General features: G+C 38.7%; 1 protein-coding gene across 7 annotated transcripts in view; it reads left to right on the top strand.

The window, feature by feature from the left end:
* Nucleotides 1-14,815, top strand: part of HEATR5A (HEAT repeat containing 5A) — a 134,702-nt gene that overhangs the window by 32,901 nt on the left and 86,986 nt on the right. For all 7 annotated transcript variants that reach the window (XM_039535386.1, XM_039535388.1, XM_039535389.1 and 4 more), the window contains 3 exons: nucleotides 5,377-5,627; nucleotides 11,960-12,071; nucleotides 12,999-13,151. In XM_039535386.1, the coding sequence (XP_039391320.1) occupies nucleotides 5,377-5,627; nucleotides 11,960-12,071; nucleotides 12,999-13,151 (516 nt within the window). The remainder of the gene's footprint in view (nucleotides 1-5,376; nucleotides 5,628-11,959; nucleotides 12,072-12,998; nucleotides 13,152-14,815) is intronic.

Genomic DNA, 14,815 nt, shown 5'->3' on the forward strand with positions numbered 1-14,815 from the left:
CTCCATCTCAGCTTTGCTCTCATTTCCTCCTGTGCTGTTTGTGACCCTCCCTCATGACCAGTCCCTTTTCTAACCTTTTCCCATTTTCCTCCTCTTTGCTTAAACTCCCTCTCTTCATGCATCAGATAACAAACTTTTTTTCTTATCTATTTTTATCCTAAAATTTGCTGCTTGTATAAAGCCTTTCAAAGACTATCACCCAAACATCTATGCACCACCTCATAGATTCTAGGACTGGAAGGGACCTCAAGAGGTCATCGAGTCCAGTCCCCTGCCCTCATGGCAGGACCAAATACTGTCTAGACCATCCCTGATAGACATTTATCTAACCTACTCTTAAATATCTCCAGAGATGGAGATTCCACAACCTCCCTAAGCAATTTATTCCAGTGTTTAACCACTCTGACAGGAACTTTTTCCTAATGTCCAACCTAAACCTCCCTTGCTGTAGTTTAAACCCATTGCTTCTTGTTCTATCTTTAGAGGCTAAGGTGAACAAGTTTTCTCCCTCCTCCTTATTGACACCCTTTTAGATACCTGAAAACTGTTATCATGTCCCCTCTGTCTTCTCTTTTCTAAACTAAACAAACCCAATTCTTTCAGCCTTCCTTCATAGGTCATGTTCTCAAGACCTTTAATCATTCTTGTTGCTCTTCTCTGGATCCTCTCCAATTTCTCCACATCTTTCTTGAAATGCGGTGCCCAGAACTGGACATAATACTCCAGTTGAGGCCTAACCAGTGCAGAGAAGAGCGGAAGAATGACTTCTCGTGTCTTGCTCACCACACACCTGTTAATGCATCCCAGAATCACGTTTGCTTTTTTTGCAACAGCATCACACTGTTGACTCATATTTAGCTTGTGGTCCACTATAACCCCTAGATCCCTTCCTGCTGTACTCCTTGCTAAACTGTCTCTTCCCATTCTGTATGTGTGAAACTGATTTGTTCCTTCCTAAGTGGAGCACTTTGCATTTGTCTTTGTTAAACTTCATCCTATTTACCTCAGACCATTTCTCCAATTTGTCCAGATCATTTTGAATTATGACCCTATCCTCCTAAGTAGTTGCAATCCCTCCCAGTTTGGTATCATCTGCAAACTTAATAAGTGTACTTTCTATGCCAATATCTAAGTCGTTGATGAAGATATTGAACAGAGACGGTCCCAAAACAGACCCCTGCGGAACCCCACTTGTTATACCTTTCCAGCAGGATTGGGAACCATTAATACCTACTCTCTGAGTACGTTTATCCAGCCAGTTATACACCCACCTTATAGTAGCCCCATCTAAGTTGTATTTGCCTAGTTTATTGATAAGAATATCATGCGAGACCGTATCAAATGCCTTACTAAAGTCTAGGTATACCACATCCACCGCTTCTCCCTTATCCATAAGACTCGTTATCCTATCAAAGAAAGCTATCAGATTTGTTTGACATGATTTGTTCTTTACAAATCCATGCTGGCTATTCCCTATCACCTTACCACCTTCCAAGTGTTTGCAGATGATTTCCTTAATTACTTGCTCCATTATCTTCCTTGGCACAGAAGTTTAACTGGTCTGTAGTTTCCTGGGTTGTTTTTATTTCCCTTTTTACAGATTGGCACTCTATTTGCCTTTTCCAGTCTTATGGAATCTCTCCTGTCTCCCATGATTTTCCAAAGATAATAGCTAGAGGCTCAGATACTTCCTCTATTAGCTCCTTGAGTATTCTAGGATGCATTTCATCAGGCCCTGGTGACTTGCAGGCATCTAACTTTTCTAAGTGATTTTTAACTTGTTCTTTTTTTATTTTATTTTCTAAACCTACCCCCTTCCCATTAGCATTCACTGTTAGGCATTCCTTCAGACTTCTCGGTGAAGACCGAAACAAAGAAGTCATTAAGCATCTCTGCCATTTCCAAGTTTCCTGTTACTGTTTCTCCCTCCTCACTGAACAGTGGGCTTACCCTGCCCTTGGTCTTCCTCTTGCTTCTAATGTATTGATAAAAAGTCTTCTTGTTTCCCTTTATTTCCCGTAGCTAGTTTGAGCTCATTTTGTGCCTTTGCCTTTCTAATCTTGCCCCTGCATTCCTGTGTTGTTTGCCTATATTCATCCTTTGTAATCTGTCCTAGTTTCCATTTTTTATATGACTCCTTTTTATTTTTTAGAACATGCAAGATCTCGTGGTTAAGCCAAGCTGGTCTTTTGCCACATTTTCTATCTTTCCTACCCAGCGGAATAGCTTGCTTTTGGGCCCTTAGTAGCGTCCCTTTGAAAAACTGCCAACTCTCCTCAGTTGTTTTTCCCCTCAGTTTTGATTCCTATGGGACCTTACCTATCAGCTCTCTGAGCTTTCTAAAATCTGCCTTCCTGAAATCCATTGTCTCTATTTTGCTGTACTCCCTTCTATCCTTCCTTAGAATTGTGAACTCTATGATTTCATAATCACTTTCACCCAAGCTGCCGTTTACTTTCAAATTCTCAACGAGTTCCTCCCTATTTGTTAAAATCAAGTCTAGAACAGCTTCTCCCCAGTAGCTTTTTCAACCTTCTGAAATAAAAAGTTGTCTGCAATGCAGTCCAAGAACTTATTGGATAGTCTGTGCCCCGCTGTGTTATTTTCCCAACATATATCTGGATAGTTGAAGTCCTCCATCACCACCAAATCTTGGGCTTTGGATGATTTTGTTAAATTGTTTAAAAAAAGCCTCATCCATCTCTTCCACCTGGTTAGGTGACCTGTAGTAGACTTCTAGCATGACATCACCCCAGAGACGATCAACACTTCTGTCTCCTATGTCCATCTCCACCTCAGTCCAAGTGTGTACATTTTTAATATATAAGGCAACACCTCCTCCCCTTTCCCCGTCTATCCTTCCTGAGCAAGCTGTACCCCTCCACACCAACATTACAATCATGTTTATTATCCCACTAAGTTTCAGTGATGCCAACAATGTCATAGTTGTAGTTATCTATTAGCACTTCCAGTTCTTCCTGCTTATTACCTATACTTCTCACATTTGTATATAAGCATCTAAGATACTGATTTGATCTTGCCTCCCAGTTTTGCCCTGATCCTCCTTTCTCTCTGCCATTATGGCCCATGCTCCCTCCTATTTCTGGCCCATCTCCCAGGTCTCCATGTTCCCCACTTACCTGTGGGCTTTGCTCACCTGTCCCCGTCGAACCTAGTTTAAAGCCCTCCTCACTAGGTTAGCCAGTCTGTGCCCAAATAGGGTCTTTCCCCTCCTCGAAAGGTGAACACCATCTCTGCTTAGCCGTCCTTCCTGGAATAGTATCCCGTGGTCAAGGAAGCCAAAGCCCTCCTGGCGACAGCATCTTCGCAGGCAGAGATTCACCTCCACGATGCACCTGTCTCTGCCTGAGCCCCTACCTTTGACAGCAAGAATCAGAGAATACCACCTGCGCTCCAAACTCCTTCACCCGTACTCCCAGAGCCCTGTAGTCACTCTTGATCTGCTCAGTGTCACGCCTCGCAGTATCATTCGTGCCCACATGGGGTAGTAGTCAGAGGGCTGGATAATCCTCGACAATGCCTCCATAATGTCTCAGATACGGGCCCCTGGCAGGCAGCATACCTCCCTAGATGAAATGTCAGGGTGATAGATGGGTGCCTCCGTCCCCCTCAGAAGAGAGTCTCCGACCACCACTACCTTAGGTTTCCTATTCGCAGTGGTGGCAGCAGACCTCTCAGCCTTAGGTGTACAAGGCTTCTCCTCCTCTACTGTAGGGGGTGATTCCTTCTCTCCTGTATCAAGAAGAGCATAATGGTTACCTATTACCACGGCAGGAGGGTTTGGGGCAGGGGTGGTGCACTGCCTGCTGCCAGAAGTAACCAGCTGCCAGTGTCCACCCTGAGCCATCTCCTTCACCAGTGGTATGTCAGCAGTCCTGTGTACCGGGACAGCTACCTCAGCTGTCTACACATGGACGCTGTCCAGGAATTGCTCGTGGTTTTGGATGCTCCTCAACCTAGCCACCTCCTCCTGTAGCTCCCCCACCTGCTGCCTGAGAGATTTCACCAGCAGGCACCTTTCACATTGGATGGTCCCCCCAGCCTGGATGTCAGTCAGTGGGAATTGCAAATCACAGTCTCTGCAAAACCACACCAGGATCTGGGTAGAAGCCTCCATGATCAGGCGCTCTCTGGCTACAGGCGCAGGTGGAGGAGACAGAAGCAGTGCTGGCATAGGTGTTGCGGGTCTTCCTAACCATCGTAGGCGTGCCTCTGTAAAACTCCCCTGTCTGCAGCCCCCTGTCCCCTTTGCCTGTACAGTACTCCTGCCTTTACTGTTACACAATGTACTTTTTATCTGTACTCTGAATATCAGATTGAAAGTATATACTAATTAGAGTAAGAGTTGTCTTTTTAGTTTAGTGTCACACTCACTGTGCAATGTGCTCAAATTTATATTTGACCAAATTTAAATAGAAATTTTTAGTTATTCTCTTATGTTTTCATTTTAGTGCAGTGAATGGTCTGTCCTATTTTGCTTTAGTGATTTAAAAATCATTACTCCAGATCTGTTGTTATATACTTTACCTCCAATCATGCAGTTGATCTGTGCAGGTGGACATTGGTATCTATGCAGAGCTATATTGTATCCATCCATTATAGGCCTCATCCATGCATTGTTATTCATGCAGAGACACTGGTCTGCCTGCATGGATTTACTTGCTGGATCAGGCCTGTAATTACTTACCAAGGTACTTTGTAGACATTTCATGTTTGCTTACTGTATTAGAACAATGGTACAAATAGGATGACATTGATAAGAAATGTTGAGTTTGATATTGCAGTCTGGGTTGACAATTTAGTGTTATCTCAGTGCTCCCAGAAAAATTACACATACAGAAGCATAGTATATTTAGTGCTTTTGTCCAAAGAAGTAATTGTGTATTTGTAAATGTAACACTGGACTAGATAGGCCATAAAGAAGCTATCAGGATTTTATATCATTGTCGCTATAGACCAGTATGATGTGAAGGGGATGTGTTAAACAGAAACCACACTAAGGAGGAATAACATTTCAAAGGCGGCACGTGAGCTGATTTTCAGTGGCACTCGCTGCCCGGGTTCTGGCCACCACTCCAGGGGCCTCTGCATTTTAATTTAATTTTAAATACGCTTCTTAAACATTTTAAAAACCTTATTTACTTTACATACAACAATAGTTTAGTTATATATTATAGACTTGTAGAAAGAGACCTTCTAAAAACGTTAAAATGTATTACTGGCACGTGAAACCTTAAATCCGAGTGAATAAATGAAGACTCGGCACACCACTTCTGATAACTGTTTAGACAGTTAGCTTGCTCATCAGCCAGACTGCTTTGTCCACGGCTTAAGTATATTTATTTTTTCTTTCAGGGGTTCTGGATGCAGTAATTTCAGTTATTCTTCATCCCAGTATTTCAGTTCGACTAGCAGCAGCTTGGTGTCTACGCTGCATTGCTGTAGCATTGCCATCCTATGTTTCTCCACTTTTGGATCGCTGCATTGAGCGGCTTAGTGCCCTTAAGTCCTCCCCTGATGCAGTGACTGGATATAGTTTTGCTGTTGCTGCTTTGTTGGGAGCAGTAAAACACTGCCCATTAGGAATTCCACATGGAAAAGGGAAGGTAATGATCCTACTAATTTACTTGTAAGCAGTTCTGTTGTGCTCCTTCCTGAAGTGTCTCAAATGTATTTCTTATTTAGTTCTGATATTACCACGCTGATTTTTTTTTTTAAATCTCATCTCATGATTGGAACACAGATTATTTTTTTCTCAAAATATTGATAGAGTAGTTTCTTTTATTAGGAAGAAAAGGATCCCTAAGAACACACATAATAATGCTATTTTCTTTACTCCATAAATTTAGTCATTTAAATCACTGACCAGGTAGTGTAACATTTCTGAATTGCAGATTTTCCAAAGAAGATCCATGGCATTGGTAACCTTAGTAAATATTCAGTCTGTTAACTTTTGCTAATTACAGAGTAGAGATGGACAGGGTAAGTTGCTGTTTAAGCAGGTTAGCAGTGTGTGTATGTGAGGGATACTCTTCTTTTTTATACTCTTCTCCTTCCTATTTCCATTAAATTATAAGAAAACACACCTCTTTGAGTCTAAACAAGCCTGAAATTTGGTTGCAGTCACTCATTGGCTCCATGCCTCTGGGGTTTGCTTAGGTGACACCTTCAGCTCCTGAGGTATGCAGTCTGTTCAATGAATATGCACGATTTCTAACTTCCTTTGTTTGGAAAAACATCATAACTTAAAAGTTAGTGTTTAACTTTTCTCTTTTTATTCAACTCATTTTCTGAGATATTGTTGTATTAGAGTTCACCAGCAAATGAAATTCTGTTTTCAAAATTTACAAACATTCCTTTTATATAAAGTTTTTTGTTCTCAAACCAGTCTTTTTTAAAATTAAATTACTTTTTATAAAGTCTTTAGCTTAAATAGCTGTGAAAGAAGTTGTTGATTTTTTCTAACAGTTTTTCTAGAGATGATTCTTCATCTTCCTGAGTTGGGTGAGAGAGCTGCTTGAGCACTGCCAGTAATAAATTAATTAATTTCCCATTAATATAAATATTCTGTACTCAAATGGCTTCTTTCATTAGCAGTCAGTTTAGCAAGGTCATTACATTTTAGGTTAGTACATAACACATTTTACCATTTAAATAGCAATGATATTAAGAGCTTTTCATTTACCAAACAAATTTGCAAGTATGCATTTCAGGTGTTTGCCACTTGAACATTTAGGAAATAAACAAAAAAAATCAAATATTTCCAACTACAATGCTTTTCCTCAAGGCTTTTCTGAATGAAGTTTATAGAGCTTATAAAATTCATTTAAGCAAGAATACTTCTAGAATTCTTTGAATGGGTTTACTTAGAAGTTTTTCTGTTAAGATTAAAAAAAAAACAAATGACTTTACACCAGTTTATTTTTTTTAATTTTAGTTGGTGTCCTGGTCTAGATAAGACACTCTTAAGGTCTAATTCTTGACCTAAGCTACTTACAGTTACAATTTGTTACAGCAATTAGACTACTATTAAATATTTTGTACAAAGCACAAATTTAAATAACCAATATATCTTTTAAACATAGTACAAAGGAAAATAGTATAAAAGTTAAAGCAAGGTAAAGTTTAAAATGCAGCTCTCCTGAGTTTGAATAACACTCTTAGAGCTAAGAAGCATGGTTTTATGGCTAAGGAGGGGTTATCTTCTGGATGTTTGCTTGGCCGTGGGAGACAGAAACAAACACCTCCTCGAATTTCTTTAACCAGCCTGAATATAAGTAACTAAACTAACAGATACTGTTATATTTTCAAGCATCCTGGCTATAACATACTTGTATTTATAAATATTCATTCAATAAAGATGCAGACAAGTTTTTAACAACCTAATATTAATGTAAGTTATAATAATTTTATGAATATTTTTGCATTAAGATTGAGGTCTGCCCACCACACATAACTATTGCTTCTGGGAATGAAGGTTGATTCTAAAGAGCTTTGGCAAAGAGAAATTGGAAAGAGGAGGGAGACTGTAATTTGAGAGTAAACTTCTCGAGACCAGTTATGTTTTCATAATTGTAAATCAGTAGGTTCTGTTTGAAGCCAGTGAAACTTTCTCTGAAGATTAAAGCTTCTGTAACACTGGCCTGACTTGCAAGTATCTTAAATTGGCAGGCTACCATTACTTGCCCCTTTCCCAACAACTGTATTGTTGAGTAAGAAAAGGCTGTGTTAGTCCACAATACAACTGAAGCTCATTAGGGTTTTGCCAAAGAAAATGATCTTCTTTTATAAAACTAATTGGAAGTACATCCACAGATCTGTTGCCTTGCTCACTGTGTTATAATTTGCCTGGATGGACATTCACTTGCCACAGACTAAATTGAGTTAACACCTTCCTATGCCTTTAGGTGACTAACCACTGTACAAAGTAAAATTTTATTTATCCATATATCCATTCTGCCAAAACTTCCACTAGTCCAAGGTAGAAATTATATAAGATGGTTAAGACCCTTAACTAATTCCAACACCAGTTACATCCGTTCAGGCCATTTGATAGGATTTCACAAAACTATAATTAATTTCTCATATCAACATACCTGTAACATGTTCACACCAACCTACTCCACTAAGGAGGTATCATATAATGTTTTGTATTAAGTTTCTGAATGGCCTTCATGAGAAGAACATATTGGAGTGATCTAACCTGGAGGCAATAAAGATCTTGTGATGGAGACTGTTTTGCATCAGTCAGAAAGGCTTTGTCCTCTTAGTGAACTACAGATGGAAAAATATGGCACAGCACCAATGTCAACTTTCTCTTTTTCACGTCTGAGAGAGTCATTTTTCTCATTTTCCCCCTTCTTCAGCCCTCTGTTTCAAAGCTCGGAGAGGGAGCATGCCTATAAAGATTAAGAGATGTTGCTTTACTTAATATTATACCTCAGTAAGGTCAAGGGTACATTTTGATAAGATTTAAAATCTTTATTAAAGCTAATGTTAAACAAGTTATATAATACATAGGTTGAGAAAAGAGTGTCTGTACTTCTGGGTATAGTGCTTAGATTATCCACAAATACAAAGTGTGTTTTTAAAAGTAATATGATACATAGAGTACATAATCATAAATAACCCAAATGTAGGTGAATAGATTTAACAATACAGTTTAGATATTAGAATCTAAATACTCGGGTACATCACTCATGAACAGTTGTACAGAGATTTGGTTGTGGAAAGCAAAATGTATCAATGAGTGGAGATTGTCCCTCAGTAATTGAGAATTAGGTTGGTTGTCCATTTAGAAAATACAATCCATGAGGAAAATATTTGTTACTTTCCTGACTGTGCTTTTCATCGGCACTCCAGCTCATCCCTCCTGGTATTACCAGTGTCCAGTAATGTGTTCTATCTGCATTGGCAATGGTCCTCTTCACCTTAAATTAATCCTAGCTATCTCTTAAGTATTACTGACCTCTAGCTATACAGCTGTATTGTAGTGCATACAATATTAATGGGTTAAATTTTCAAAAGTTCCTAAGTGACTTAGGAATCTAGGTCCCATTTTCAAAGGTGACTTCAGCACTTAGGAGCCTAAGTCCAGGTGATGGAGGGATTGTTTTTGGGATTGGGGAGGAGAACATTCTTAAATGTTAAAAACTTCATTTGCTGATTACTCAAAGCACTTGGGGTTGGGGAGAAGAGAGAGAACAAACTAAGTATTGCCTGAATAGCTTAATAACTTAATAGTTAAGAGTGCCATTTAAAATACTGTATACCCAAGTAGAATAAAAGAGAGACTGCAATTTATCTGGAAAACACCACTGTAACAAAGATTTCTTTTAAGAAATAAAGTAAGATGTCCTGGCCTAGGTGAGGTGGGGAAGAACAGAACAAAAAAAATTCTGTACCAGTTATAGAAGAGTTAGAACGGAAGACAGCTACTGTATCTCAAGAAAGCTGCCAAATTTCAGAGAGACCAGTCTAAATAGAGCAGTTGGGAAAAGGGAGTATCAAATATTTAGTACTCTGGATAGCAGCTATAGTGTATTAATGTATTTTCCTCTTGTGAGAGAGAGAGAGAGAGGTTAAAACTGCAGGATCAGATGAAGCAAAACAGGTAGCATATTAGCATATATTTAACATTCCAAACTATTGCTTATATTTCATGTAAAAATACCTCAAAAATAAGTCTCAGCTATTGGGGCATGAAGGGAAATACTGTCAGAAATCAAGACACAATTAATTGAAGCCAGTTGTACGACCGCTGTCAGCCATTCATCTGATAACTTCAGTAGAGGTTTGTGAGGGATGAGAGGTTATTTTTAATAGTGTCATTTTTAGAAGGTTGTTCTTTTGTTTTAAATGTACACTCTTTCAGATTACCTTACTTGATGTATAACTTTAGATTAGTATTATTGGAATTAATGTTTTCGTTTCATTGAGTTTTTCATGGATTTTTTTAAAATGTGCAAATTAAAGGAAAACTATAGTATATTAAAGCTTTTATGATGATTACCTTGATGCTGATTAATTGTAACTGTACTTGAAAGTCTTGTCTTGGCAGTCTGACATAATGTGAAATACAGTAAATGCAATTCAACATATGGAAAGCATGAGTGACACATATGATTTGAAAAGGCCTGTGGAAAGATATGTTCTATTTGCTTGCTTAAAAAGATACAATATTATGTATATTAAACTATTAATAAATTAACAGTGATGTACTTAAATAACAAAATTTACCTTACAGCAAATCTCAAAAAATCTCCTGCCTTTCCCATCCTTCCCGTTTACTGAACTTTACTTCCTATGTGTCAAACTACCGATGTATTTGTCCAAGGTATTACATGATACACACACACCCTTTACCATAGGTTGTACCTCACAGACTTTCATGTATTTAATTAAACACCACCCCTGTGAGATAAGGAAGTGGTGTGTTTCCTTTTGTATGTTTGGGGGCTGAGGCACAGAGAATCTAAATCACATGCCCAGGGTCCCACAGAAAGTATGTGGCAGAGCAGGGACCTGAACTCAAATTTCTCAAGTTCTAGGCTAGTGCCCCAACCACCGAGCAGTCCTTTCTATCTCATGAGATTGGACATCCTGCTGGAGTGTAGCAGCAAAATGGCACCCTACTCAGGAACATGGAACTAGAGTTAGGTATTTTTAGCAATTGTGTTGAAAAAATTATTTAATAATAGCATCTGTCTCCACTGAACTCTTCCTGTGAAGACTGAGAGCCATGAGAACAAAACTGCTGTTGTCTGTCTGGAGTAACACACCACTGCCAAAGTCCTGTCTTTGTTCATCTCTTGCTGCTGGGGTCGGAATGACTCCCTTCCTATGACAAGAAACTGTTATGGGGGTAGGCCTTGTCCACCTGTTTGTCAGAATCTCACACGTCCTCTGTGCGCCTTCTTGATGCAACCCCCCTCTGCATGGTACAACCTCTCTGAGCTCATCTGCAAGGTCCTTGTCATGACCATATTTAATTCCCTTTTAAATGCCCCATTTTTGTTATGCTGCCTGTAGCCAGTTAAGCTAATTTATATGTATATACGTTGTATATAAATTGCCTGTTGTTACTCCCCTTTCCATGACCTCTGTCTACTTGCCTGTTTTTAGAGTGTGAGTTCCTCAGAGAAGGGACTGCCTTTCTTTAGGGTTTGGAGAATACCCAGCATATAGCGGGTTAAATAGTAATGCTAGAAATATCTCTTGATAGAGGGGTAGAGGGAATTATAGCTCTCAAATTGAGCTCAACAAAGGAGAAGACTGGTCCCATAGCTTTATATTTATTTGTTATTTGTATTACCATAGCACCTAAGATCCCTAGTCATGGACCAGGACCTCATTGTGCTAGGCACTGTTGATTTTTATTTCTTTCCCTTGGTGATTGAGTATAATTGTGAGGCAGGGGCCAGGGGAGGAGGGTTAAAAGGACAGTTCCCCTCATTTGCAGTCCCTTACTCAGTAGTGATCTCAACCCAAGACGTGGGGAAAAGACTCCCTGGGAATAGGGAGTAGTACTACTCCTACAGAAGAGGGATGAGGGTGGTACTTGGTTTTTGTCCTTGCACACAGTGGGGGTGGGAGGGAGGGCATTGTACCGGGGACCTAGTGAACCTGCTGTACCAGGGCACAAAATTTCTCTTGATCTGCTTACATACCACGCCAACCTGTCCCCTGAATAGTTCAGTCCTGTAGCCTCTCTTTTGGGGCTTATGTTTCTCATAAGGCTTTGTTATTAATGTGTTGGCTAAGGACATGAACATGCTCCCATTGAAAAAAGTAGGGAAATTTGCACATAACTTCACTGAGGGTAAAATCAAAATTTTTTGTTAGAAATAATCATTTGCATTTTTTCATTACATTGTGTTCGATTTCTGTGTACAATTACAAAGGTAGTGATGCTTTTTGTTTTTCAAATTTTGAATAGGTAATCATGACAGTAGCAGAGGATTTATTGTGTTCTGCTTCTCAAAATAGTCGCATTTCAATACAACGAACGCAGGCTGGATGGCTGTTGGTAGCTTCTCTAATGACATTAGGTAATAGGTTTCTAAAAGTACATATAAGACTAAATTAAAGTATGTCTTCTGATAAATCCATATGACTAGCTTTAATGTGGTCCTTCTTTTGCCTGTAATATTTCTTAGTAAAAAAATCCAAAAATTATTCACATAAATTTCAATCTCTGATAAGAAAAGATGCATAAAAGCATTGTTTGTTACCTTAAAACTTACTATTAACTCAGCCTTCAGAACAATGACAGGATTGGACCAATACTACTTAAATATTAAAGATAATTTGCAAGACTAGTCCAGTAAAATTTTGTCATGACTGTAAATGTTGAGAATTGATTGGTATAATATGTGTGTCAGCACAAGATGAGGAGGATACCAAGATACATACAAGATGGAGGGAATATCAAGATCCTCACTGAATCTGTCAGGCACATGAAATATTGTTGAACTCTAATCATGCTTAATATTGTCAGAGTATTGACCCTGATACTTAAATCATTAGTCAAGCCCTCACTAAGTCTTTTTGTGTCTCTTTGCATGTTCTTAGCCTCCTTTCAGCATTTGAACCTGTTACTTCTGTCCACCAGTCCTCTATTTCCCTTTGACAAGAGAGAGATGTCTGTATACCAAGAGGTGCCCAGAAATTTTGCATTTCTGAACATCTCCACCAAATGATTTTTTTTCTTTTATGTTGTTCCTCAGCTGAGTCCCTATATGACAAAACTTGCCTAAAGCTAAATAACAGGTTTATAATGAATTTGGGAGAGACAACCTTAACAATAGCAGTGGGCATGTTTTGTACAAAATGGGTGACAGTGGCAGTAGGTTAAGGAATAATGCAAGAATGGGTGAAGGAAACAGTATAGACCTTTTTGAACATAGGTGAGCTGATTTAATATTTTACTCTTATGGTTCCTCAGATTTGTAATGGACTGTTGTTAAAACTTACAGGTCCTGCTGTTGTCCAGCACTATCTCCCAAGAATGCTATTACTATGGAAGTGTATCTTTCCACTATCTCCTAAAGATCTAGAAACAGAGAGGAGTCGGGGAGATTCATTTACATGGCAAGTGACATTGGAAGGGCGTGCTGGTGCTCTCTGTGGTAAGCAAAGTTTTTAGCATATTCTCTCTTTTTGATTATTTGTTCTTCAGACGACATAAAGAAAACCATCAATGCAGAATTTATGCTTGTTTTTAATTACCTCCATAACAGACTCTGCTTTCATGTGTGTATGTCTGTACGATTATATTGGTAACGCTTGTGGTGGTGGGTTTTTTTCTCATCCTGATGTGTTATATTTCCAAAACAACAACCTATGTAATAACTGTTGCTAATCTTTTTATTATTTTTTTTATTTATGTTGCAATAACACCTAATGGTCTCAGTCAGGTCGGACCCTGTTATCCTAGGTACTTTACAAATATCTGATAAATGACAGTCTCTTCCCTAAATAGCTTATAATTCTACAAGACAAGATATAATAGGTGGATGAGATAAATGTGTGCTAGGTTGGGGTGGGGAGGATGGGGTAACAAATATAATGGGGCGGTTGCACTTTTTAGCCAGGGAGTAGCAGGGTTCACAACTCACCACCTGCCTACCTTTTTATCAGGTTACAGTTTTCTACACACGTTATTAAAGATTAGGGTCATCAAGCAATTAAAAAAAATTAATCACTATTAATCATGTGATTAAAATAATCGTGATTAATCACGCAAATTAATCACACTGTTAATAGAATACCAGTTAAATATTTTTGGATGTTTTCTACATTTTCAAATATATTTCAATTACAACACAGAATACAAAGTGTACAGTGCTCACTTTATATTTATTTTTGATTACAAGTATTTGCACTGTAAAAAAACCAAAAGAAATAGTATTTTCAGTTCACCTAATACAAGTACTGTAGTGCAGTCTCTTTATTGTGAAAGTTGAACTTACAAATGTAGAATTATGTACAAAAAATAACTGCATTCAAAAATAAAACAATGTAAAATTTTAGAGCCTGCAAGTCCACTCAGTTCTACTTCTTGTTCAGCCAATTGCTCAGACAAACAAGTTTGTTTACATTTACAGGAGATAATGCTGCCTGCTTTTTGTTTACAATGTCACCTGAAAGTGAGAACAGGCATTCTGATGGCACTGTTGTAGCCAGCATTGCAAGATATTTATGTGCCAGATGCACTAAAGATTCATATGTCCCTTCATGCTTCAACCACAATTCTAGGGGACATGCGTCCATGCTGATGACGGGTTCTGCTCGATAACAATCCAAAGCAGTGTAGACCGACACATGTTCATTTTCATTATCTGAGTCAGATGCCACCAGCAGAAGGTTGATTTTCTTTTTTGGTGGTTCAGGTTCTATAGTTTCCACGTTGGAGTGTTGCTCTTTTAAGACTTCTGAAAGCATGCTCCACACCTCAGACCTCTGAGATTTCAGAAGGCACTTCAGATTTTTAAACCTTGGGTCAAATGCTGTAGCTATCTTTAGAAATCTCATATTGGTACCTTCTTTGCGTTTTGTGAAATCTGCAGGGAAAGTGTTCTTAAAATGAACAACATGTTCTGGGGTCATCATCTGAGACTGCAATAACATGAAATATATGACAGGATGTGGGTAAAACAAAGCAGGGGACATACAATTCTCCTGCAAGGAGTTCAATCACAAATTTAATTAACACTTTTTTTTTAAGGCGCGTCATCAACATGGAAGCATGTCCTCTGGAATGGTGGCCAAAGCATGAAGGGACATACAAATG

The sequence above is a fragment of the Mauremys reevesii genome, linkage group 4, assembly GCF_016161935.1.
Source record: "Mauremys reevesii isolate NIE-2019 linkage group 4, ASM1616193v1, whole genome shotgun sequence".
NCBI classification, from domain to species: domain Eukaryota; kingdom Metazoa; phylum Chordata; order Testudines; family Geoemydidae; genus Mauremys; species Mauremys reevesii.